We start from the raw sequence: 26,072 nt of genomic DNA, 5'->3' as shown, positions 1-26,072 counted from the left end.
CGTCCACCACTCACGCCGGGGAGGGGGTCGGGGCCGGCGCTGCCCTCACCTCATCCTGCTCCTCATGCTCGAGGATGGCCTGCAGGAAGGCACGCCTCTCGTGGCTGGAGGACTTCTGGTCGAACATGCCGGCCTGGATCACCTTCTGGTCGACGTTGAGCTTGTACTTGGCTGCAGCCAGAATCTTCTCCTCCACGCTGTTGACCGTGCAAAGGCGGAGCACGCGCACCTCATTCTGCTGCCCAATGCGGTGGGCACGGTCCTGCGCTTGCAGGTCCTGGGGAGAGAGAAATGCAGGTCAGTCCCAAACAAGCTCTTTAGACTGTTAAGGGAAAGTTGACCCTTGGATGCTCTCATGCACCTGCCTGGCTGCTCCTGCACCACAACCAGAGGCTGCACAGCCAGAAGCTCAGGAGCAAGACAGAAGCCTCTGCCAGGATGATCTCACCTGAGCTCCTAAGCTAGAAATGTGTCCCTTTCTAAGTTAGCTGGGATTGGACAGAGACTGGGGGAAGGAAGCACAGTTTTAGAGGGCCACCCCAGGGGTTATGTTCCCGAGCAGTTCCTGTCACAGCTGCACAAGCCCCCAGGCCTAGCCCAGAAGAGCCCTGGCGTGGCCGTATCACGGCGAGGGAACTGTTTACAGAATGGTGCCAAGGCTGGGCAACATCACTGTGATACCTGGTTTGACTGGAGGCCCTGCTACTTTCTTGCTGGGCCCAGGCCCCCCTCTTTTGAGCTTCAGGATTCACTTTGCTGACATGAGACTCTCTCATGTCTATTGTGTTCAAAAGAGGAGCCAACAGGCATTGGGTGCTCAGCCGACCACCTGGTAGATGCAGTGCCAACACTATCTGTATCATCACGCCCAGCGCAGAACCAGGAGGAGTCCTATAAAATCCTGTGTCGGGGGCCTGGAGCTGCTGGCAGGAAGAGACATGTGCAAGAACATGCCATGTTCACGTCAGAGCCACAACATGTGTGTGCACACAGGTTGATGCCTGCGAACGCTCAAAGGCCACTCCTGTGTGGGGCCGACCTCGAGATCTGCACCGAATGGGAACGGATGTGTCTGTGTCTATGGTTCCTCCCCCAATTCAACTCAACCTGTGATTCCCGGCAGGGCCAGCACCTGATGACCTATTCCTGGCCCTGCAACATGCCTCAGGACATCTGATGCTCCCCGGTGTAGTGGGGACAAGGCTCCTGCCCGCCTGATGACAGGGAAACACACCCTAACCACCTCTCAGGAAACAGGCCAGTCATCGAGGTCTGGTAGGGAACTACTCCCCAGCCTGATGGCAGGAAGGGACACCAGCAACCACCCCAGTACGTCTGCCAGGTGAGTTATCACGTACACAATGATAACGGGTGCTGTGGGGCTGTGGGGAAGGGCTTGCTCACACTGCCCACAGGAGTGAAAGCTGGGGCAGCCTGCTGGGTCACTTTGGCAGAAGCAACAAAAATGAGGAGGGGACAGGCCCATGGCTGAGCAATCCCACCTTTCAGGCTTGACCTGGCCGGTGCTCCAAGGGAGGGACAAGTGGTTTTCCCAAGGGGACAAATGGTCATGCTGAGAAACAGAAAACCCGGACACCTGCCCTCTGGGGTTTGTCTTTAAAGTCCTTGGGCCACCATATGCCAGGACAGCTGGCCGCCAAGCAAAGACTGGGCAGGGTCCTGGTGCTTATGCATGGAGGCATGAACACACTAGCTGCCAGCAGGAAGAGGTACGTGCAAGAGCATGCTGTGTTCACATCAGAGCTGCAAACTGTGTGTGCACACAGGTTGATGCTGGCGTACAAAGTAGAGTGGGATTGGTGTGGGAGGGGGAAATGGACTCTTGTCTGTTACTTTGAGTTACTGAAAATAGTAATTTTATAATGAAAAGTAGGGAAAGGATAAAAGCTTACTTTGAAACTGCTGTATCTATAAAAGACCACATCCCTGTTATCAACCAGTAGGAAGCCCCATGAGGGGCCTGCAGATAAGAAACAAGGGCAGCAGCACACAAAGTGTGCCCCGAGTGTGGTTTTAAGAGGCACGAGCAGTGAGAGCTGGGCCAGAACACAGCCGGAAAGGACCTGTACAACTTCAACAGTGACCACGGCTGCCAGCTGACAAGACCAGGGTGGTTTCCACTTTCTTCACACACCCGCCTGATGCCAGTTTTGTTTTGTTTTGTTTTGTTTTTAAATACGTACTTTTTCCTAATCAGAGCAAAAAACTAGTTTTGAGGAACAGAGAAAAATAACTGCTCTAGGCATTGCTCCAAAGGCGTCTGGAGCTGTGGGTGCTGCTGCTTCTCTGGGGCTGCAGGAGAACGTCAGGGGGCCTGTGGGACCTGGGACGGTGGGCACAGTCTCCCTGAGGCTTTGAGCCCCTCCCCCTGAGCCTCTTGTTACCTGGTGGGGGTTCCAGTCACTGTCGAATATGATCACAGTGTCAGCCGATTGGAGGTTCAGACCGAGCCCCCCAGCCCGGGTGCTGAGCAGGAAGATGAAGTACTCGGAGCCGGGCTCGTTGAAGGTTTTCAGCAGCATGCCCCGGTCCTCCGCTTTTGTGGTTCCTGCCGGGGGGTGGAAAGCAGGGTTATCAGGGTGACTGGGAGGAAGGGAGGGGTGGTGAGGAGACAATGAGGAACACCTGACCACACCCTCACAGGTCCTACTCGGGCCACCTGAGCCACGCTACATTCGTGCAACAGGTGGCCATGAGATGCAATTAGCAAGCAACTCATTTACAGCAACATTACTGAATGTCACTCCTCCCATCCAGGAGATGAAAATGAGCCCCCAACGGGCCCACAGTGTAAAACGGAGCTGCTGTGGGAACTAAATGGGCGAGCACGAGAGCATGGTGTCCGGCACCAGAGTGGGCTGCCCTGTAGGTGTCATTGCCACCACCTGCCCTGCCTAGAAGTCCAGTGTGTGGCGGGAGACTCCACAGTCATTAACACCATGTCCCCCAAACACACAAGGGGCCCCAGAGTGGGCAGAGAGCACTGCTCTGGTAGAGAATAACCGGCCAGAGGGATGGGGCCTGCCTCCATCCTGCCGCAGTGGGAGCTGTCTACAGGCGGGTACATGGGCCCTCATAATGGGGACTTGCTTCCCTCTGGGCAGGGCGGCTCCCTCTTCATGGAGTCATAAGGACTCTCATGTGACAGCCCAGGGTATGATCCTCAGCACCCCGAGTCTCAGAGCAAAGATGCCTCTGGTAAAGTCAGGTGTCATTTCTGGTGATGCTTCTGGCCACTTGCCTACACATCACAATGAACAGCATGGAGGCCTGATGCCCAGTGGAGCCGGGGCTGCCCCCGTTCCGAGGAGGGGCTAGGGCCTCTAGCTGGGGGTGGGGCAGGTGGGACCAGGCCATGTGGAGGGGCTGCTCCTGGACGCCCGGCTATGCCCTCACCTTCAGCATTCTGACAGCAGGAGGGCTGCCCCACGTGTCACTGAGTTCCCATCCCCTGTCCTGTCCCAGTTTCTGCCTGTTTCAGCAACCACATGAGGTGCTAGGAATGCAGCCACAGCTGAGCAAATGAAAGTCCTCACCCTTACACAGAGGGCTCTCATCACGGAGAGAAGGGAATAAAAGGGACGAACAGACGGGTGCAGGGAACACGCCCCCCGCATTCAGCCTGTCCTCTATGGGTCAGGACGGTGACACAGAGCAGGAGCAGCACTCACAAAGGCTTGGCCCCTAAAGGACAGAGAGGACGATAAGGAGGGCCAGCACACAGAGGGAGGGGTGAGGTGGGCCCGGCCATGCCAGCCTCAGCAGGGGTGCTGTTTTCAGTCCCAAGTGGGACACAGCTGAAGGGGGCAGGGCAGGGGACACGTGACCAAAGCTGTGTTTGTGAGGTTGCTCTGGACAGAATTCCAGGAAGGGCTGAAGGAAAGCAAGACCAGAACGAGGCAAAGGTTCTGGGTGAGGGTGGGGAGGGCGGAGATGGACAGATGAGACCAGCAACTATAGGTCCATGGTCCGAAAAAAACCCACAGTTCCACAGGATGCACGGTAAGAGATAAATCAGGGGCAAAGAGGATTGGGGTGTCTATCCATAGATTAGATAAAGGCTCTGAGGAGTGTGGTTTACCCCAGAGGCTCCAGAGTCAATTTTCCTTGAGAGCCCTGTTCACTCCATCTGATAGAGGGTGGGGGACTCTCTCTAGGGCCTTCCAGGTCAGATGACACTCATCGGAGCATGGGACCTGCATGCCATCAGCATCTCACTCAGCTCCCTCCACCCGGAGCGCCCACATTCTGGGAACAAGGCAGAAACAGGACTTCCTGGGAGTGCACATGGTCACGTGAGCGATGTTCCCAGGGGAACTTGCCGCTATCACCCCTGAAGCATCTGTTTCCCTCCCTCCCTTCCTCTCCTGCTATTCTCAGTGCTCACGCCTGATTCCAGCTCCAGAGCCACTCGGGCAGTGGAGAAAGGAGCATGTTGCTCACAGTTGCCTAATGAGAGCTGGCTCTCAGACTTCGGGGGGAAACACAAGCTGCTTCTGATTGGGACACTGAGTAGGCGGAAGAAAGCCTGCAGGGGATGCCTGAGAATGAAGCCAAAATGGAAGACAAAACAGCCAGGAGCTCCAGAAAAGTCCCTCCAACATCACCTGGGCACCTGGATTCACCTGTGCCTAAAAGCTACCTCTTGAAGTTCAGTTGTGAAAGTCTAACAAAGCTTTCTTCCTTATGCCCACAGGATATGGGTTTCTGCCATTTATCACCATAACAGGACTATAGGGTATCCCTCAACCACTGGACCCAACTTACGGTGGAAAGAGCATAAGCCTTACTTTCAGGAGAACCAGCCACAAGACTCCCAGGGCCCTCCCCCTGGTATCTCGAGCCTGTCTCACTGAGTGTGCTGCTATGCCCACTCTGGTCACTAGAGCTACAGTCTTTGAGCCTTGGCCTGCCTTGTGAGGGAGGGGCATACTGGCCAGGAACTTTGGCAGCAGCAGATAGCAAGGCCCCCCTTTTTTGTTTTTGCTTCTTAGGGCTGCACCCGAGGCACATGGAAGTTCTCAGGCTAGGGGGTGAATTGGAGTTACAGCTGCTGGCCTAAGCCACAGCCATGGCAATGTGGGGTCCAAGCCACATCTGTGACCTTCCCCATAGCTCACAGCAACACCAGATCCTTAACCCACTGAGTGAGGCCAGGGATTGAACCCGTAACCTCATGGATACTGGTCAGATTCATTTCCACTGAGCCACAACGGGAACTCCCAACAAGGCCCTTTAATCACCACCTTTCTCCCAGTCATACTCACCATCGAGCCTGAGGTATTTAAAACCGCGATACGCAAAATAGTCTTCCATGATCGTCATGAGGGAGGTCATCTGACAGAACAGCAGCACTTTATGGTTGGTGGCACGGAGTTTGGGAAGAATTCTGTCAAGCAGCTCAAACTTCCCCGAGGCTCGGTACAGGTCCAGCCTGGGGAGTGGAGGGGGCGGGGAGGGACACAGACAGCGTGAGCCACAGCACTCTGCGACGGGCAAAGGAGGAGGCACACCCCATCTCCAGCTACATAAGCCCAGGAAGGCTGGCCACCAGGCTCAGGGGCACACAAGTGGCTTCCTGAGCAGACTACCCTTCCCTGCCACTTGCCAGCATTTCAGTGAAACCACTTCAACTCAATTAAAACTCAGGTCACTATTTCCAGAGTGATCATGAAGTTACTGTCCAACTCAGATACTCTTAAAGGTGAGCGGATTGTAAATCAAGTATAATACAAATATTTTATTTATTATTTTATTTTATTTTATTTTGCTTTTTAGGGCTGCCCCTGTGGCATATGGAAGTTCCCAGGCTAGGGGTCGAATTGGAGCTACAACTTCTGGCCTACACCACAGCCACAGCAACTTGAGATCCAAGCCGCGTCTGCAACCTACACCACAGCTCGTGATCCTTAACTTACTGAGCGAAGCCAGGGATTGAACCCGCAACCTCATGGTTCCTAGTCAAGGTTTGTTTCCACTGCACCATGACGGGAACTCCCCAATTTTTTTTTTTTTTAAGAGAGAGAGGAGGTGCTATTAGTAAAGATAACAGGACAAGTGGCATGGATGAAGGCTTCCCTGGGAAAGCAAGCCTCCCATTAAAGAACCTTTAGGGAGCAGAGACTCACAGTGGAGAGCACCCATTTCGCAGCACATGCAGGGCTAAGGGCCACTGTGGCTCCTGTCATTCACTCCCAGTTTATAGATGTGAACACTGACACTGGGAGACAGTGTGACATGGCTGCTGACATGCCAGGGCCAGAACTCAAACCCAGGACTGTGTGGCCCCATTTTGCAATTTGTTACGAAAAACTATACAACAAATGAACATTTTGCTCTTTCATCTGGTGCCTCTGCTCCTGGAAATAGTTTACTATCCCAGAGAAATGATGGTGGTTTTAGCTCTAAGAATGTTTGTGTTTTTTGCGGTTTCTTTTTTGTTTTTTTTGGCCTTGCCCATGATATTCAGTTACCACGCCAGAGATCGAACTCAATAAAAGAACAGTGCCCTGTGCCACAGCAGCGACAATGCCAGATCCTTAACCTGCTAGGCCACTCTCCTAAGAATGTTTTATGCAAGGCTGTTTGTAGCAGTGAAACCTTGAGGCCGCATCCATGTCCAACACCAGGGCTGAACGATGTCTGGGGTGCACATTATAAACAAAGCAGAAGAAAATCCCTCCACAGTGAGGTGGGTAGCACACTGTATAATGAATATGTCTCTGTTGGTGGGCAGAGTTTAGGATCAGAGTGGTTAGGAAAGTGGTCACAGGTCACAGAGCCTGGAAGAATAGGGCCTGGAAGCCAAGCCTAGTCAACTCTCAAAGTGGTGAATTTGTATTCTGAGTTCATCTATGTCTTTTAAATTTTCTGCCATGAACAGACTGCCTTTGAAACAAATATAACAACAGAAGTAAAGCCAATCAAAGAGAGAGACACCTGCACATAGACCAACTGCCCACCCCATTAAGCAAGAAAATCTCACCCTTGAACGATGCCGCCAGTAAAGCCCAAGTGCTCAGAAAAGGACTCCTGCAAAGGAAAGAGAGGTGGGTCAGTGTGGGGCAGCAATGAGCAGCCCAGCCCCATGCCTATGAGTCAACCCACCGGTGCTCAGCCATTAGCCACAATGGCTCCAAGGCCACACACAGACACTGAACACAGTGTTTCTATCCCGACGACATCCCTTCCCTTGAAACAGAACACTCCCAACTGCCAAAAGGAGGAGTTCCTGTTGTGGCTCAGGGGAAACGAATCCGACTAGTATCCTGGTCTCGTTCAGTGTTTTAGGGATCTGGTGTTGCCACAAGCTGTGGTATAGGCTGCAGATGCGGCTTGGATCCTGTGATACTGTGGCTGTGGTGTAGGCTGGTAGCGTGAGCCTGAGACCATCCTTGGAGTCATGAAATGGAATCCCGGGGGGTCCTCGGGGGATTTGCAATGACCCTGAAATGTTATCAGAATGTATGGACAGATGTGTGCTTTTTAGAAGCAAGAGTCTAGACCCTCAAGGGTACTGTGGACCAGAAAGGTTCTGACGAGGGCTGTCATGAAGAGGGACACTGAGCTCTCAATGTTTCAACCCAGGACAGTCCCTCAGGTCACTGAGTGGGAAAGGCTAGTAGCCAACGAGCAGGGCAGCATGATCCCACCAGGGTGGGCAACAGCCTCAAAGAACAGCCTCCAAAGGCTTCAGTGGTTATTAGAGGGGCTTCCACTTCTCCCGCATATTTCCTTACACAGTTTGGATTCTTTACCATAAGTACTTGCAAACAAGAAATCAATCAAAAGACAAACGTACAAGCATCACACAGTCAAAACATCACAACCTCTTCTTCCTTTTTTTGGGGGGGGTCTTTTTGTCTTTTTAGGGCCACACCTGCAGGACATGGAGGGTATCAGGGTAGGGGTTGAATCGGAGCTATAGCTGCTGACCTACACCACAGCCAGAGCACCCCAGGATCCAAGCCACATCTGCAACCTACACCATAGCTCATGGCAACACTGGATCCTTAACCCACTGAGTGAGGCCAGGGATCAAACCTGCGTCCTCATGGATATTAGTCAGATTCATTTCTGCTGGGCCACGAAGGGAACTCCCCAACAACCTCTTCTTTAAGGTTGTCACAAAGAAGCCACCTAGCTCTGTGTGGGTCTCAGTGCAGACAGCTGCCCCCAAGAGCAGCGCCTGTGCAGGGCTAAGGCCCACGAGCTCTGGGTGCCTCTGGGCCTGCCGCCCTGTCCCCAGACCTCACCTCGATGTGCTGGAACATGTACGGGTGGTTGCAGATCTTCCTCAGCTGCATGATGGTGTTCATCAGTGTCTTGGTGCCACCTTTGCCCTGAGGAGGTAGAAGAGAAGCTCCCAGATCGGTCTGGTCCTGGGGTGGGGGGGGTGGGGGGGCAGGCGTGGAAGAAGGACGTGTGGCTTGTGGCAGAGGAGAGGGAGCGTAGCTCTGGCTCCTCCTGAGGCTTGGAGGGCTGAGGCCAGCACTGGGGAAGGCAGAGACCCTCTAGCACCCGGGAAGGTGGAGGCTGAGGATGGGCCAGCGGGAAGGGAAACATGACAGGCAAAGAGCTGAGGCCAGATCACAAACATTTTGTGAGGCCAGACAGCTTCGAGGGCACTGGGTGGAGGCCCCAGGGGCTGCAGCCAGATGGGCCATGCTGGCTTACAAAGATCTCTGGCTACCAGGCGAAGGAAGGATGCGGGGGTGGGTGCCCTGGGCCGGGAAGTAAACCAGGAAATATGCTGCTACAACGGCTCAGGTAAGAAAGGGCCCAAAGGAAACATCAAGGGGAGCAATCGAGGAGGCAAGGCCTAGCTCAAGGCATCGGACACAGAACTGAGGGACCTGAGAGGATGATTTCAGTCCTGGTGAGGGGAGCTGGGGCAGGTAGGACCTGGAACATCAGAAGGCAGCAGCCTGCACAGCCCCCCTCTCCTCTCCACTGTGAACTAATGTCACCCCAAAGTCACATAATAACAAGGCAAAGGGGCTCAGAGGACGTGGCTGTTGAGGTGACTCCTTCTCAGCTGGGAAGGTGGGACCCAATAGCACTTTCTACCTGTCAGGCTCTATGCTAGGCCCCACACTGCCAAGTGACACACAGGAGCCAGCACTTCTGAAGCAGAGGACCCCAGACAGGGCTGACTGGGAGGCTCTGGGGGACCCCCTGGAAACAGGCCTGCAGCCCCTGCTACCTCAGCATTCTAGACGGGGCCGCTTCACACCAGACACAGTTTCAACCAAGCCATTCAATGCCTTTGAGATCACGACCAGATGGGGGCTCAGCCACAACATCACCTCCACGGAGGCGAAAGGTCCACTAGTTATAGTGTGCTCAAGCCCCACACCCAGCTGCCCACCAACCCGCCCACCGTGGACACCAAGGTGGGGAAGGGGGCCCCGGGCTAACCTTCTTGTCCTTCTCAGAGCCATCGGTCAGCAGCACCCCCTTGGCCTGCATGTGCCGGTAGAGCACGCGCTGCAGGGCGGACATGTCGCACTTGATGACGTATTCCACCTGCAGGGACACATGCCACCGTCAGCTGGAACCGAGGGTCCAGAGCCTGGCCCAGCTCCAATCTCCTAGCCTCTCGGAGGCTCCTGGGCCCTGGTGTGTGTGCTCGGATCAGGGCACACAGGAGACAGTGAGGAGACCCCACAGATGGACTACAGCAGGTCTATGCAGAGAAATGTGGACTATGCAGAGAAATGTGGGGGGCATTGTGGGCCTGAAGGGGCAACTTGGCTACCTTCTGAGGACCTCTCCACAGCTGGCCAAAAAAACCAAGGGCAAGTGTGACTGCAGGGGCCACTGGCTAGGGTCACCAACCCTCAGGGGAGAGAGAAGGGGCCCTGGTGACCAGCAGGTGGGACCTAGTACTCGAACACAGCACACTGGCCTTCCACTTTGGGGACCTGTGGGGGTGGGAAGCCATCCCCAGGCTGGATCGACCAGGGCCAGACCTGGGACCCAGGACAGTCACCTGACAGGGCCCACCCTAGAGAACCCCCCTGCACAATGCTCAGAACAAACATGGCACCTTTTCAGGCAACTGAGCCTCGACTTCCTTCTTGAGCCGCCGGAGCAGGAAGGGCCGTAGCACTTTGTGGAGACGACGGATGATGAGAATGGTTTCCTCCTCGTTCAGGTCCACCTGGCATCCCCAATAAGACATGCAAACCAAGCGTTATCTCCAAAGAAGGGGGCAGGCCACTGGGAGCCTCCTTTTCAGGCTGCCTTAAGCTTTATTGGAGCCTGGCAGGCACCTTCTCCCTTTGGAAAACTGCAAGGATCTGGGACCTGCCACAGAAGTCCTGGGACACAGAGGCCAAGGCCCCAGGGCACTCTGCTCCACGGTCTCATGAAGAGAAACACAGCGGCATGCTGTCACTTCCCCCAAAGTAGCATGAACTTGTGTGCCCAGAACCCCACCAACATGCCCAAATGAAAGCTGGATGGCACCAGGGTCACACTGATTGGTGTTTGATGTCAACTGGGGGTTCTCACAGTGGGTTTGGCCCTGTCCCTGGGAGCCCAAATCCACTCTCATTTCTGCCTGGGTGGGACGGAGGGAAAGAAATGCTGCTCTCTCCCAGGAGGCCTGCTACTCTGAAGAGCAAGACAGCACCTGAATCTGATCTACTTGAAAATAAGTGGAACAGAGCATTTGTTCCCCAGTTATTGGGGTAGGGATCCCGATTGTCTGAAAACTGGTGGCTTCTTTATTAGGAGACTCTCGGAAAGGCCCGTTTCTCTTTCAGGAGGATTACTGCCTCAGCTGGTGCACAGATGGGGGATCCCATGGACGATGTCAACAGAGGCCCCTCTGTAACAGCCTGGTAGCCTTGGCTGTCCTGGACTTCTCTATGGAAAACCTCAAAACTGGGAGGAAGCAGGCTGGGACATGGCTGCCTGGGCAGCGGCACTCCTGTCAACCCCTGCAGGTGTGCCCACTTCCCCAGTCACCAGGCTGCTTCACCTCCTTCAACTGAAAAAGCAGCTGGCCTGGAAGTGGACTGAACACCACCCACAGCTATATGAACCTCGAGGTGCAAGGCCACAGCATTCTTTGAAAACAAGAGGTACAGATGCAGACCATGTTACATCCTTGACTGAAACCTTCAGAGTTTCCCACTGCCCTCAGGGTGAAAACCAAATTCCCCTCAGATCCTCCAGCTGCGCCTTCACACCTCAAGGCCATATTTCTTGCTGTCCCCTCCCTGTGCCTGGGGCGCAGGATCAGGTGAGCCTAGAGAGTACCCTGGGACTTGCCCTCAGGGCTGCCTCCAATTGGCTGGGCCTGCTGTGGTGGGCACTGAACACATGCCAGTTGGGCCTGGGACCATCAACTTGAACGGTCTTTGGAGAAGCTCGTGGCTGAGGGACCAAGGCTCCCCACCCCACCCCACACTAGCACGTGGCTGGCTGCACACCCACCTTTTCCCCAGTCATGGCAAAGGGTGCGTTGAACCACTGTTCAAAGGTGCTGCAGCTCTTGAAGATGGTGGGCAGCAGGAAGTTGAGCAGCGCCCAGAGCTCAGGCAGCTTGTTCTGCAGCGGTGTGCCCGTCAGCAGCAGGCGGCGGGGGGCCACGTAGTGCGTGTTGAGGACCTGCGTCAGCTTGCAGTGGTGGTTCTTCATGCGGTGGCCTTCGTCCACGATCATGTACTTCCAGCGGATCTGCGGGCCCGAGAGCAGGAAGTCAGAGCAGGACAGGCGGGCGGGGCTGCCTGGCTGGGCAAAACCTCAAGGCCAGTAGGCAAGAAGGCACCAGGCAGATCAGCCTGTTGAGGAGGAAAACGTGAGCACAACAGCCCCTGGTGAGGGAGCAGCACACCACGTGACAGCCACACACAGCAGCCTCTGTAAAGTGTGGGGTGAGGGCGGACACTCAGAGAGACATAGCCATGACCTGCCACCCGGTGAAAAAAGCCACGTGAGGAAGAGTGTTTAGGCTTCCCAAGAAAACTACACATTCTAGCATCTGGCACAGAGAAAACCCCCAAATAACACCCCCCTGCTGAGCAGAAGCTCCCCTGGGTGGGGTCCACGGAGTACGTGGTTTGGTAACAGGGACACTGCTAATTGGCAGGCTGTGGCTCTAAGGCAGGCGCAGCACAGGCGGGAAGAGAGTGTGAGCTTTGGGACCATGGCTGAGCCCCAGAGCCTGTCAGGGGCCACATGTCTGAAGGACACAGGCTGGACGCCAATTCTAATTGTGAGTGGGAGTCTGCAGGCAGGAGCTGCGGGTATAAATCCCTGTTTATACGTCACTGCGATGAGCTTCAGAGCCACTCTGGCTTTGCCTTCTAAATCCCAAGGACCCAGGGTGGCCTAAAGGAGGCAGTGTATGTCAGGTGCACTGGGCAAAAAAGGCAGAACTGACAGAGGAGGGTGGGGGCGGGCAGCAGCCATTTCCTGAGAGGAGCCCCCACAACAGGGCATTTACATCCATTAAAGCCACTGTCAGATAAACACAGGATATTCAGAGCCCTGTTCCCACGCTTGGGACGGGCCTGGCTCTCTACTAGGTCAGAAGGGTGAGCCGCAGCGCAAGTCCCAAGGTAGGCACACTGGACCCCAGCTCCCTGGGCCTCACTTTCCTTATCTGCAGCTCAGAGATGTAGACCAAGCACCAAATATCATCGGTATGACGAAGACCCACAGGTGTGGTAACATGTAAACATCTCCATCCATGGGGTCAAAGGTCAACCATGGACTTTACTCCCCTGCACCGTAGTGAGGCCAGATGTAGCAACTTCTGGCTCGGTCCTTTTCCAAACCAGGGAAAGAACTTTCACTTTCTGCAGGCACAGGACAGTGCCTGTCTTCCATTGGGATCATGATCTGTTCCTGGTAATTCAGCTGCCTTGACAGCTACATCAGCTGAGAGGCCCCCAGCAGAGGTGCCAGCCCAGTGGCCCAAGGCCAATGGAACACACAGGACCTCAGAGTCCTGGGCCCTGAATGCTGAATCCTGCCTGCTTTGTGGGCCGGATTCCTGTGGGTTGTGGTGGGAGACACAGCCACCAGGGAGGGAGGTCTAGAGAAAGGTGGAGACAAGCGGGCCTCGCCACGGCTCTGCCAGGGACACGGCAGGCAGAAGAGGCAGGTCCATGTGTGACCAGGCTCTTCAGACAGAAAACCTGAGAGGAGCTGGTCCAAGTGCTGCCTAGACAGCACTCATCTCTGGACGTGACCCAGGGCCAGCCTGGGGACAGGCAGAGAGGCAAACCCAAGGTCACCTGGATCAGGGCCATTCACAGACAGAGCAGCTGTCTTTATATGCATGTGCAGGGGAATCACTGAGAAATGACTTGCAGGGGCCTTGAGAAGATGGGAAGCGTGACGTACACGACAATCCTGGGCAGGATCATGGGGCCCCTGACAGCACATGACAGCCTGGGCTGGCTTGTTTCACAAGTAAACACACTACCTTTGCAAGGATGTGCTTGTCTTTAATGATATACTCGTATGTGGTCAGCAAGACGTTGAACTTGCCGCTCCGGAGCTGAGGAACAAAAGCACGTCTGGCTGCTGGAGAGCCCTGTGAGGGAGAGAAGACACGCGTGCCTCAGCCTCCGGGTCCTGACTGAGGCTGCTGGCCCATCCTCCAGCCCTGCTGTGTAGAGGGTCAACTGCAGGCAGTGGAGAGGAGTGGGGGCCCTCTGTGGCCCGGGCTTCCTGGAGAACATGCTGCCTGAAACTCCATCTGTCCTGCTCCTGATGGTTGACCAGCTCCATTTCCCACACCCTCCTCTTCCTGGGTCCCCACCTCAGGCCTCCATATCTTCCACACGAGTGCAGATCATCGTGATTATTCCTTGAGGGCAGCTCCAGCCCTCCCCAGAAAATCTGCTCCAACCTCCCCTGTTCCAAGCTCACACTGCAGACAGACTGAGCTTGGCTAGTTCCCATAAGCTCTTACCAGTGGAGACTTTTATTTATTTAGGCCACGCCTGAGGCATGCGAAAATTCCTGGATAAGGGATTGAACCCGTGCCACAGCAGTGACAATGTCAGATTCTTAACCTGCTGTGCCACCAGGGAAGTCCCCAGAATGACTTTTAGGTCCCCCAACCTCAACAAATTCTCCCTACACCTGCTGTTCCTTCTGCCAAGACCCGCTTCTCCCTATCATGGGGCCGTGAGCCTCACAGCACAGGGTGGCGAGCCTGGACCTGGGAGCCCAGCTGCCATGGTTCTGCCACTAAGTGGCTGCGTGAGGCCCTCTCTGCCTTCTCCCCCACAAGGACAAGAGGCACCATGCGTCCCCACTTCACAGGAGAACTGATCGAGGGGTGGCACTCAGAGCAGGCCTGCACGGGGCTCACATGCCCCATCACAAAGCAGCCCATTGTAGACACTCACTAAGTCATCCTATGTGAATGGGTTTTAACCAAAGCTCAGTGAGAATAATTAAATTAGCTATCAGTGAATGCATTAATGTCACCACATTCCACAAAATGAGTTCACAACCTCGCTTCTTTTTCAGCATTTCTTCTCAAAACAAAATGATCCAAACCCTGCGTTAACAGCAGGATCCTAGTCATGGCAGAAGAAAACGTACACATGTACACTTTATCACCAATACAAGCTGACATCCCTCCTCACCCACATGTACCCCCCACCCTCTATCCCTCCCTCCCTCCCTGCGCCCACGCCTACCTCCTCAGGCTGCCACATACCTTGTATGACACCTTCACCACGGAGGGGGCCCATTTGTCAAATTCGTATGCCCAGTTGGACAGCGTTCTGGTGGAAACAAGGAAGGGGTGGTTAGGCTCTAGTTCTGTCACCAGCAGCTCACTGTCCACAATGACATCCACAAGAAAATGAAGCCGCCGTAGCTGTGACCTCGGAGGTGGCACAGTAACCGACTGACTGAAGGAAGCAGGGGATGGTGCCCCGGGTTGGTGACACAGGGACACACAAAGGTAGAGTGGTGGGTACAGGGATAGCAGCTACTAGGTGGCAGGAGCCCGGATAGGCCTGGGCTGGAGCAGGGTGGCCAGAGAGGGCCAGGCCAAGGATCTGGACCTTGGAGATCAGTCCTCTGTCACTACTGTGCAGTGACAGGCCCCTGTGAGAATATACCATTTGCTGTGGATCACTGCCAGGAAAAACGCAGACTCATGGTGCCTCGTTTCAGGTTCAGAAGGCTAGGGCTTATGCCTGGGGCTACAGGAGGCACCACAGGGTCTTGGGGCCACCTCGAAATGAAAACAGCAGCCACTGCAGCTTCCTGTCCAGTAAGAGACAGAATGAAGACGGTGGGCAGGTGAGACCAAGCCAGGCCCAGGCAGAAGACTGGAGGAGGGGAGCGTAGGCTGAGGACCCAAGGTCAGGAAGGGGGGAAAGGGGGGGAGACGGGCAGTGACTGGATGTGGGGGCGGGTGAGGAGGGACAAGCCACTCCAGACTATATGAGATAGCCTCAGCAGAGGGTGATGGCAGCAATAAAACCAAGTTTGGAGAGGGAGGGCTCTTAGAGAAACACTGGGACATAGAATTTTCAGTGGGGGAGGGAATTCACTCATAGTCTAGACTGGGGGGTTTGTAAAGACAGGACTCAAAGGCCAAGTGGTAGAAACTGCTTGTGGCTCACCCAGCTCCTCCCTCCAAGAAGTTCTACTGAGGGTACTGCTGTGTCTCCCTTGAACCCCTAGCAGTCAGGGCCAACCAGGTGGACACAATCCGAGCCAATGAGATGGAAGCTCAAGTCACTGGGCTGAAAACTGGGGAAAGCTCTTGAAGGAGGGTAGAGGGGACAGGGCTGGGGGTAGGGCTGGGGACTCAGCTGCTCTTGCTGCTCCTGGCCCCGCTCATCATGATGGGAACCCAGAGGAGATGATGGAGGCAGTGTAGCCGTCTTGCAACCATGAGGGTAAAAGCCTGGGGATGACAGAGCGGAAGACTGCAGAAAGCCTGGATCCTGGCAGCTTGAAGCCACCAGGTCGGCCTTAGGCCACCTGGCTCTGGGCTTTCTTTCACTGAGGGTCACCAAGATTGCCCTGGTTCAGTCACTGAGGTCTGGTTCTCTACTGCAGGGAGCAATGAGGGACAGTCAAGGCATCAAGAGAAGCCAAGAGCCAAAACTTGAGGTGTTGGGGGCAGAGGGGGAGAAGAGCCGAATAGAGTCAGGAAGGGAAGTAAGGAAACAGGGCAGAGGGAGAGGTCAAGACAAGCAAATTCATGGTGGAGAACACCACATCCCAATGGTGGACAGGACAGCAGGACACTAGGGGTCTGAAAGTGTTCCCCAGGGTACAGGGGGCTCTTCTGGCCTGCAGAAGATGACACTCAACAGACAGGACCTCAGTGTACATAGGACTGCAGATCAGGTCCTGCTGGTGTAAAGGCTGCAAATCAACCTACCACATAACTTCACTGAAGGGAATAGGGGAAAGCAATCAACTGAAGTAACCTGGGGAAATGATGTTTTGACCAGAAGTGGTTAAGTCTAAGGTCAAAGGAGCTGGGTCTAAACACTGTACCCCAGGTGGTGAGGCTGTTTCTCACAGGCTAAGTATTCCGAAAGTGCTGTAAATGCACTCTGGGAGCCAACATATGAGCGAAGGGAAAGACTAGAACCAGCGCTGTGGTCCCAGCTGAGTCGGAGACAGCAGCGTGGTCACACTTAGCTACACAGAGACACAGATGACCAGATGCAAATCACATCAGCACGTGTGCACGAGGGTCAGGACGTGTATTCCTAGCGCTGCACAGGGAAGGCCTAGAAGCAGTGATGCCCCAGAAGCAAGGAGCACACCTCACGCCCGGGTCTTGGGTTCCATGACCATTTTTTAATAAGAGAAACCTAGAGAAGTGGCTGATTCTAGGCCTGGGCAGGAAATGCACCAGCTGAGCTTGGAGCATCTTAGGGTGCCAAAAAGGAAAAAAGTGCTCAAAAACCCCCACAAGGATAGGGGCATGTCAAAGGGACAGAGCAGCCCACTGAAAAAACCCCCGATGGCCAAGGCTGGAATGATCTGAGCAACAAAATAAACTAGTACTGGAGTTCAGCCCAAAGTATACAATAAAGATCCATTAAGTCCACACTGATACAAATCACTGAATACATCTGCAAATGAGAGAGAAGAGAGAAATCTCCCACAAAGAAAAACTCCAAATAATTTAAGAGGTGACCTCCCCTTCAAGGAGATGACTCTCATCTGCCAACTTGTGGGCTGAACTTAGTGACTTTTTTCCCAGGATACAAGACGGAAGGGGAGAAAAGAGAAACTTCATCGTGGAGATGCCTGACACACACTACCTCAGCCAGGCGATCAAGGTCAACCTCAAGAGTGAAAAGTCACGCTGACAGTAACCGCCCTTGATGTGAGGTGATGAGAGGTGCGCTTCACCTCTGGTCTTCACTCCAAAAGCCATCATCCCGTTTTAAGATGAGGGAATCACCAAAGGGATGCAGACCGAGGCACATCCCACAAAACTCCTGACCAGTTCTCCTCAAAACCACCAAGGTCAGCAAAAATATTCAAAGTCTGAGGAATGATCACAGACCAGAAAATGCTGAGGAGACAAAAAGCCTAAATGTCACAGAGGATCCTGGAATTGACAATGGAAATTGGCGAAAACTAAGGAAATAGTCCAAATAAAGTTTAGTTACTAGTGATGTGCTAGTGCTGATTCTTTGGTGGTGACAAAGGTGACATGGTCATGTGTGATGTCATCCACCACAGGTGGGGGGCCAGGGGAGAGTAGAGAGGAGCTCTTTGCACTATCTTTTCAACTTTTCTGTAAATCCAATACTATTGTAAACAACAATACTGCAGTGGCAGGGAGGTGTTGAAAGGACATGGGAACCAATTTGAAGCATCTCTCCAGGCCAAACACGGGACAATTTAAACAAAGTAAATAGTGGTTCTGATATGAAGGGTTAAATAATTAAATGAGAGAAGAGAATTCCCTACAGTGGAATTCTAGCACTTGTGGAAGGAATGATGAAAAAACCATTTGCTCTGGGAACTATATCTAGTCACTTTTGATGGAGCATGATAATGTGAGCAAAAAGAATGTATACATGTATGTGTGAATGGGTCACCTTGCTATACAGTAAAAAATTGACAGAACGCCGTACACCAGCTATAATGGAAAAAATAAAAATCATCATTAAAAAAAAAGAAAAAAAAAACCACTTGCCACTTCCCACAGTGACCATCATGTCAGGCAAGGCTCATCCGAGAGGGGATGAGATTTCTGTGGAAAGTATGATGAGAAATGGGATGTTGACAGAAGTGCCTCCCCACAAGATACTTATGAATTACAAAGGTAAACTCTTCGGTTCATGTGTGGAAAGCAGAAGGGACCACGTAAGGAGAGACCAAAGTAACTCTCCTGTCATGGAGCCCTTTGGCTTGTGCCTCCGGACGTGAGGGCCCCAAGAAGGGCAGGGCATCCCCTCCCGGAGCTTTTTGCCAGAATTCCAGAAAGAAGACACATCACACGAATCCAGTCTGAGGGACAGTGCCCCAAAGGCCAGGGAAGGATTCAGGTGTCAAGATCATGAAGGACACAGAGGGACTGGGGAACTGGCACAGGCACACAACAAAAGGCAAAGTGGGATCCTGGACCAGAAAAAGGCCTTCAGTGGGGGAATCGACAGCATGGGAATAGTGTCTCTAGATTTGATAACAGGTAACAATGACTTGTCAAATTGTCACTATCCTGGTGTTGAAACTGTCCTAAGGTTATATGAAATGTGGGAGGCCGGGTGAAAAGTATATAGGAACTCTTTATATACTACTTTTGTAATTGTTCATAAGTCTGAAATCATTTCAAAATGCAAAGTTAGAAACAAAAAATCTCAGGCTGTAGAACAGCATGCTGGACAGAGCTATTCCAGAGGAGTAAGGTCATGTCTGGGGAGCTAAATAGAAGGGGGGGGATGAGAGCCACTGGAGGGCTGGGAGTCAGTGCACAGACAAGAGCGGCAGAAGCCGCGAAGCAAGCTGGGTCTGACCATGGGGGAGGACGAGCTAAGTCCATCCTGCCAGGCCTGGGACCTTATGCTGCCCAGTGGGAATAGTTCTCTATGAAGATCTGTTTCTGCCAAGGCAGACAGATTTACACTTCACGAAGACCAAAAGGCAGAAGCAAGAAATCAACTTTTCCAGGTAAATTCTGGGAGGGTTCTGGGGCCCTGAGCCCTGGGTGTGTGGCCTTTGGCGGACCAGCCGTCTTTTTTTATCCCTGTCTTTTTATGGCTGCACCCACTGTATATGGAAGTTCCTGGGCTAGGGGTCGAATCTGAGCTGCATCTGCCAGCCTACACCACAGCCAGAGCAATACCGGATTCAAGCCCCATCTGCAACCTACTTCCCAGCTGGTGTTAACGCGGGATCCTTAACCCACTGAGCGAGGCCAGGGATTGAACCTGTATCCTCATGGATATTAGTTGGGTTCTTAACCCGCTGAGCCACAACGGGAACTCTCGGCCATCTTACAGACAGGAGGGCATGTTCTCAAGGGCTCAGGGGATGAGTGCTTGGTTCCCCATCCTCCCCCTCGACAACTGAATTGAAGTGGACTTGGTTCCTTCTGACCACTGGGCCAAATGTAAGGGGGTTCTCCTCAGAGCCAGGCCAAGGGCACACAGCCAGGCCTGGCCACATTACAGCAGACCATACCCCAGGCCCATGACTGTACTGTTGCCTAACATGTGACATGAACTGGGTCAATGACAACCAGTCCTGGGACTTCCAGAGAAACCCTGGGGCAGGAGAACCATTTTGTGGCACATGAAAAACTGGGAAGAAGATGCCCAGAGTGGCCTGAAGAATCGTGGCCCCTGGAAAGGTACCCCATGGGAGGAAGAAGACAGCGGCACCAAGAGGTGGTGAATGATCAAGCTGCCTCTGGATGCCATTTAGGTACCCAGATGCCACTACCCTGAGTGTCTGTGTTGCCTGGACCAGGCTGGAATGCGTCCAACAAGGTTCAGGGCCCCAGCAGTTAGTGGAAACAGTGATTGCTCAAACGGCTCCACTCTATGTTTCTAGTGGGAGCTTATCTGACTCCTGTGACAAGCTTGGGTGGAGTTTGCTGGCCATGGAGCTTGAAGAGGACACTGAGGACATCCTGTGAGAGCTGCCCCAATAGTGATAACCTGTCACCTGCCCTTCTTCTATCCTATGCCTAGACCCCAGAGGCAGGCCATGGGCTGAATTGTGTCCCCTCCCAAATTCATTATGTTGACGTCTTTCCCCATCAGCACCCCAGAAAATGACTAGATTTGGAAATAAGGTCTTTAAAGAGGTAAAAACAAGGGCACTAGAACAAGCCCTAGTCCGCCACGACTGTCATGACTTTCTTACAGGAGAGGGAAATTAGGGACACAGACAGAGGGAAGGCGATACGAGGACGCAGGAGATGACGGCCATCTGGGAGGCTAGGGGAGGTCTCAGGAGAAACCAGCCCTGCCCACCCCTTGTTCTCAGACTTGTGGCCCCAGGGAAATAGTGCCTGTTGTCTAAAGTACCCAGGCTGTGGTCCTTCATTCGCGAGGCCCAAGCAAACCCAGACACAGGCATCTGAGTGCAGGCTGGGCTGCGGGCCCTCCCGCTGGGGACACTCACGAGAGAGGTACTATGATGAGGAAGGGCCCGTTGATCCGCTTGTGCTCCATGAGGTACGTGATGAGAGCGATGGTCTGGATGGTCTTGCCCAGGCCCATCTCGTCGGCCAGGATGCCGTTCAGGTTGTTGTTGTACAGGGACACCAGCCACTCCAAGCCTTTGATCTGCAAGGAGAGGCAGCCAGGACTGAAGCCCGGGTCAGGCTGAAGAGTGTTCCCAGCACCTTGAAGACTCACAGGTTCTGCCCCAGCCGTGGCCCGCCCATCCTCATTTGCTATTTAGCTCTAAGCCAGCCCACTCCTTTCCTCAGCCTCAGCCACCCTTGCTGTGAAACCACAGCATTGCGGTGCTAATAGGATGTGTCTATGACATGTCTTTCCTGGGTATAGGTTTAAACACCTAGATCTCTAACTGTCACAGCATCCATCTGTCACCAGCTGACACCAAGAGATGCAGCACTCCAGGGCCAAGCTGCCCTCAACCACGCAACCCTGGACCCAGGAGTGCACTGGGGCATCAGGGGAACTCGGTGACAAGTGCACCGCATGACCAACTACCTGAATATCACTTCAAAATTTAACTGAAGGGTTTCCAAAGCTTGCAAGGCTTTCTGAAACACACACACAGTTAAAAAGATCATTTTCCAAAGATTTGGAAACTTTGGTGGCAGATTCAGCAAGTTAAGTTCTGGCTATATTCTAACTTCTTTGATGACACTGGCCTTTGGAAAGTTCCAAAGATCACTGGATTTGCCTTTGGGATGTGACATCAGCGTGGAGGTTCTGAGACTTCTTTCAAGGAAAGTTGGGGTTCAGGGGTTACAATCAACCAGAATATCAGGGAGACGTGTTTTTTGGTTGGAGATAAACCAGCTACCCTTTGGGAGCTAACAGATGAGCTTGGGATGTGGTGTCACAGAGAAAGAAATTTCTACTATGGCCAACTACTGTTCTTGGCTGTTCCAGGCCAGGCCCTGCTTCAGAGTCGTCATCTCTTCAGCCTCATAGGACCTGCAGGAGGGACTGCTGCCCCATGTCCCAGAAGAAAGCTGAGTCTAGGGCTGCTGGTTCTGGACAGCCAAGCTCTCCTTCATCGCTGCTTCACTCTGCACAGACCCCCAGGAAGGATGTACCGAGCACCACGGGCCCACACCAGGGTCCCATTCTGACTCGGCCATTCCCAAGCGGTATGATTCCAAGCAAATACCACCCCTCCGCAGTCATCCTCCAACCCCCCATGGAATCTGGATGACCACAGCACCTACTTCAGGGATACTGGGGGATTCAACACTAGCAGCCTATATTAAGTGCTCCATTCTGTTGGCTTGTATTAAGCACACAGCAGATACCAACTTACTGCACCATTACATTTCCTCCTGGTCACATCGTGCTGCTGCTTTGCAGAGGGGGAAACTGAGGCTCAGAGGGGAAGAGCAGGTTGACAGAGACAAGGAGTGGACTGTGAACTCAGGCCTGCCTGACATCAGCAGTCCACCCACCAGGGAAGCCCTTGGTCGAGACTGCTCTGTGGATGTGGCCCCTTCTACGTACCTGGTACTGCTTGAGGACACCATTGACCATGAGCGCCGACTGCTTGTCTACCCTCTCGGTGACGGCGTGGGCCACAGCATAATAGGACTGCAGGCCACGAGCAAGGGCCTGAGACACGCCATACTCATCATCAACGTCTTGCTTGGCGTTCCTGGGAGCAAGATCAAAATGGCATGTGAAGACACACATACCTACTTATGACAACTGTGCTTCTGCCAAAGCCTGTGCAGAGCAGCTTTATGGCCTGAGACGGAATATAAATCAAAGTGTAGCTGCAGGCAAGGCAGCAAATACTAAACCGGGGGGGGTTCAAGATTGGACTTCCAGGTGCTGTGGGTCACCCCACATTCCTAGAACAGGAATCAACTCAGTGTCATAGCACAGACATAGCACATAGGTGGTCACCTGGCCCACTCCCTCTACTGAGAGTTAAGGAGCCTAAAAGGAAAACGTACACTCAACAGCCTCACATAAACCAGAATCATTTATACTTTGACTGTACTGTCATCCAATCTGGAATGTTTTTAAAAAGTGACTTTAGGAGTTCCCTGGTAGTCAAGCAGTTTATGGTCCAGTATTGTTACTTCTGGGGTACAGGTTCAACCTCTGGCCTGGGAACTTCCACATGCCACAGGTGTGGCCAAAAAAAAGGTGATCTTAACTATTTACATTTAATTAATGTACAGATACATGTGATACAACATCTGTCATATTATTTTATACTCTGCTGTGGTTTCTGTTTATCTTCTAACAAATCTTACACAGCGAGCTGGGTTTTCTTAGTTTTCTGGGGGCTTTTCCTACATATTTATGAATTCGAAAAACTGTACGCTGGAGTTCCCGTTGTGGCTCAGCAGAAACGAATCTGACTAGCACCCGGGAGGACACCGGGTCAATCCCTGGCGTTGCTCAGTGGGCTAAAGATCCAGCATTGCCGTTAGCTGTGGTGTAGATCACAGATGTGGCTCGGATCTAGTACTGCTGTGGCTGTGGCATAGGCTGGCAGCTGCGGCTCTGATTCAACCCCTAACCTGGGAACCTCCATAAGCCTTGGGTGCAGCCCTAAAAAGACAAAAAAAAAAAAAGGACTGCATGTTTGTTACAATGGTTCCCTTCATACCTAGAACTTATATAATACTCTCAAACCTCTATTTAAGAGTATTCAGGAATTTCCGTTGTAGTACAGTAGAAACGAAACCCACTAGTATCCATGAAGATGCAGGTTTGACGCCTGGCTTTGCTCAGTGGGTTGGGGATCTGGCGTTGCTGCTGTCTGTGGTATAGGTTGCAGACAAGGCTTGGATCTCATGTTGCCATGGCTGTGGCACAGGCTGGCAGCTGTAGCTCCAATTCGACCCCAAACCTGGAACCTTCCATGTGCCGAAAGTGCAGCCCTAAAAAGACAAAAAAAAAAAAAAGAAAGAAAGAAACCAGTGAAATCTTAAGTAAACCAAATTAGTGCCTATGGTCCCACAATGGCTGCCAGCAGGACAGTGCTATCTGAGGAGGAGCTGGGGTACTGACAGCTTCGCCAGTGCAGCCCCACAGCAGGCTGGGAATGAGTGCCGGGGTGTCTTACTCAATGATGTGCCGAGCGTCCACCTCAGAGACGTCATCACTGTCTGGATCTGGAATCTTCTTCTTCTCCTCTACCGGCAGAGTGGGAGGCTGTGCTGGCTGCGGCTGCTCTTCCTCCTCCTCCTACCAAGAGACAAGCCCCAGTCACCTAAGGTCACAACACAGCAAAGGGCTCCTGGGAAAAGACACTTTTGCAAACAGATGATGTCTTTGTAATCCACAAGCCTTCTTCCTATCCTAGGCCTTTTATCTGCATCTATTTTTTTCTTTTAATGGCCACACTCGAATTATGGAAGTTCCCAGGACAGGGATAGAATCTGAGCTGCAGCTACAGCAATCCCAGATCCTTTAACTCACTGTGCCGGGCCAGGGTTCAAACCCTCGCTTCTGCAGTCAGATTCTTAACCTACTGTACACTGTATCACAGTGGAAACTCCTATCTGAATCTTCTTTTTTTTTTTTTTTTTTTTAAGAGGCCACACCTGCGGCATATGGAAGTTGGCTGGGGTCAAATTGGAGCTGTAGTTGCCGGCCTATGCCACAGCCACAGCTATGCCAGATCTGAGCCTCATGGACACTAGTAGGGTTCATCACTGCTGAGCCATGACGGGAACTCCTGCGTCTTCTTTTAATTGCTCAGCATATGATAGAACAGTGTCCAAACACTTCTCTTGAAGAATATCTCAGGGTAATTGCGTACTTTTGCTGCCACTAGTAGAATCCATCTGCTCCCAGTCTCCCTCACACGAGGTACACTACTAAAGCAGTTTTTCATTTGATTCTCTTGGATTTTCCTAGGAATTAAACATTTTATAAGCAATTTTCAGTATTTATTCCTTTTGATTTACTTCCAGCCTTGCCGACTTGGCCAAAATATCTACTAAAACATGCTAAAGGATGCTGGTGATAACAGGCATCACGGTTTACTAAGTGGCTTTCTATAAACCTGTAAAGTAAGTATGAATGTTATGTTTCATTAAAGAGATTTTTCACTATTTACAGAGCAGACAATAAAGGGTTTGACGTCATATTGATAAAATACAAATATATTTCCCAATATTAAACAACCCTTGTATTCCTGTATAAATCATGTGAAATGCTGTGTGTATATGGAAATTCTAAAAATCTGAAATATATATACATCTTTTCTGTTAAATTATTCCAATCAAAACCCAGTGGGATTTCCCCTGGACCTTGCAAAATGGTTGTATAGATCATTTGGAGTGAACTGGTGATGACAGCACAAACATTTTGACCAAACAAATCATAAGTGGTAAGATTTGTCCTAGTTGATACTACCTCATGAGGAATTAAAATAGGGGTAGTAAGTCCTAGTGAGGAGGTCAGAAAATTTTCCCCTCAAAAAGTGACTTTAAACTGGATAAAAGTGACATAGGCAAAAAAAAAAGGAGTTCACGTTGAGGCTCAGCAGTAACGAACCCGACTAGTATCCATGAGCATGCAAGTTCAATCCATGGCCTCGCTCAGTGGGTTGAGGATCTGGCACTGCTGGGACCTGTGGTGTAGGTCTCAGATGTGGCTTGGATCCCGAGTTGCTGTGCTGTGGTGTAGGCCAGCAGCTGCAGCTCTGATTCAACACCTAGCCTGGGAACGTCCATATGCCTTGAGGGCAGCCCTAAAAAGCAACAACAACAACGAAAAAAAAAAACATAGTGTAGGCAACCATTTCAGAGCTCGAGGAATCTGAAAAGCATCAATGCTTAAAAAACTGAGCTTTGAGTAATAGTGGGAGTTTGTAGCATTCTTACTTGGGAGTGCTTTCATCTCTCCCCACCCCAGCTCTGACATGAAGACTCTGCCAGGGGCGGATTGCGGGGCAGGCCATGAGGCTTGAGAGCCGAGGCTGATGAGGACTCATTTTGTAGCAGTAGTAGAGGCCTAGGCCAGCAATACTATCGGTGGAGCTGAGGACCTCAGGGACAGATGGGGAAAGCATATTATTGGCTGAGGCTGTGCATTCAACAGAGGAAATGAGAAAGGGCCCAGAAGAAAGTAAAAGCCATGGGAGACTCAAAAATGGCCAAAACTTGGAACATGTTCTGCACTCATTGCTTCATTGGCAGAAGCAAGCCTGACTCCAGGTGGCTGAGTATAATCTCTGCCCAAAGAGATGAGGCCCATTCTTAGAGAGTCAGGATTAAAAATTAAAATGAGTGCATTCCCGCTATGGTGCAATGGGATCAGAGATGTCTTTGAAGTGCTGGGATGTAGGGTCCATCCCCGGCCTGGCACAATAAGAATCTGGTGCTGCTGCAGCTGCAACTTAGGCTGCAACTGCAGCATGGATCTGATCTG

General features: G+C 52.4%; 1 protein-coding gene across 11 annotated transcripts in view; it reads right to left on the bottom strand.

Annotated features, from left to right (window-relative positions):
- SMARCA4 (SWI/SNF related, matrix associated, actin dependent regulator of chromatin, subfamily a, member 4) overlaps window positions 1-26,072 on the bottom strand; it is a 93,697-nt gene that overhangs the window by 28,310 nt on the left and 39,315 nt on the right. For all 11 annotated transcript variants that reach the window (XR_007134462.1, XM_047777083.1, XM_047777085.1 and 8 more), the window contains 13 exons: window positions 23,758-23,879; window positions 22,179-22,329; window positions 20,629-20,792; window positions 14,720-14,786; window positions 13,469-13,579; window positions 11,470-11,712; window positions 10,073-10,186; window positions 9,442-9,549; window positions 8,277-8,363; window positions 7,007-7,053; window positions 5,289-5,455; window positions 2,406-2,569; window positions 50-277 (listed from right to left, as the gene is read on the bottom strand). Coding sequence is in view for 10 of the 11 variants with exons in the window: in XM_047777083.1 (XP_047633039.1) it covers window positions 50-277; window positions 2,406-2,569; window positions 5,289-5,455; window positions 7,007-7,053; window positions 8,277-8,363; window positions 9,442-9,549; window positions 10,073-10,186; window positions 11,470-11,712; window positions 13,469-13,579; window positions 14,720-14,786; window positions 20,629-20,792; window positions 22,179-22,329; window positions 23,758-23,879 (1,773 nt within the window). In the remaining variant the exon portion in view is untranslated. The remainder of the gene's footprint in view (window positions 1-49; window positions 278-2,405; window positions 2,570-5,288; window positions 5,456-7,006; window positions 7,054-8,276; window positions 8,364-9,441; window positions 9,550-10,072; window positions 10,187-11,469; window positions 11,713-13,468; window positions 13,580-14,719; window positions 14,787-20,628; window positions 20,793-22,178; window positions 22,330-23,757; window positions 23,880-26,072) is intronic.

This window comes from Phacochoerus africanus, chromosome 4, assembly GCF_016906955.1.
Source record: "Phacochoerus africanus isolate WHEZ1 chromosome 4, ROS_Pafr_v1, whole genome shotgun sequence".
NCBI classification, from domain to species: domain Eukaryota; kingdom Metazoa; phylum Chordata; class Mammalia; order Artiodactyla; family Suidae; genus Phacochoerus; species Phacochoerus africanus.
Note: the sequence above shows the minus strand (reverse complement) of the source record. Positions and strands in the feature narration are given on the sequence as shown.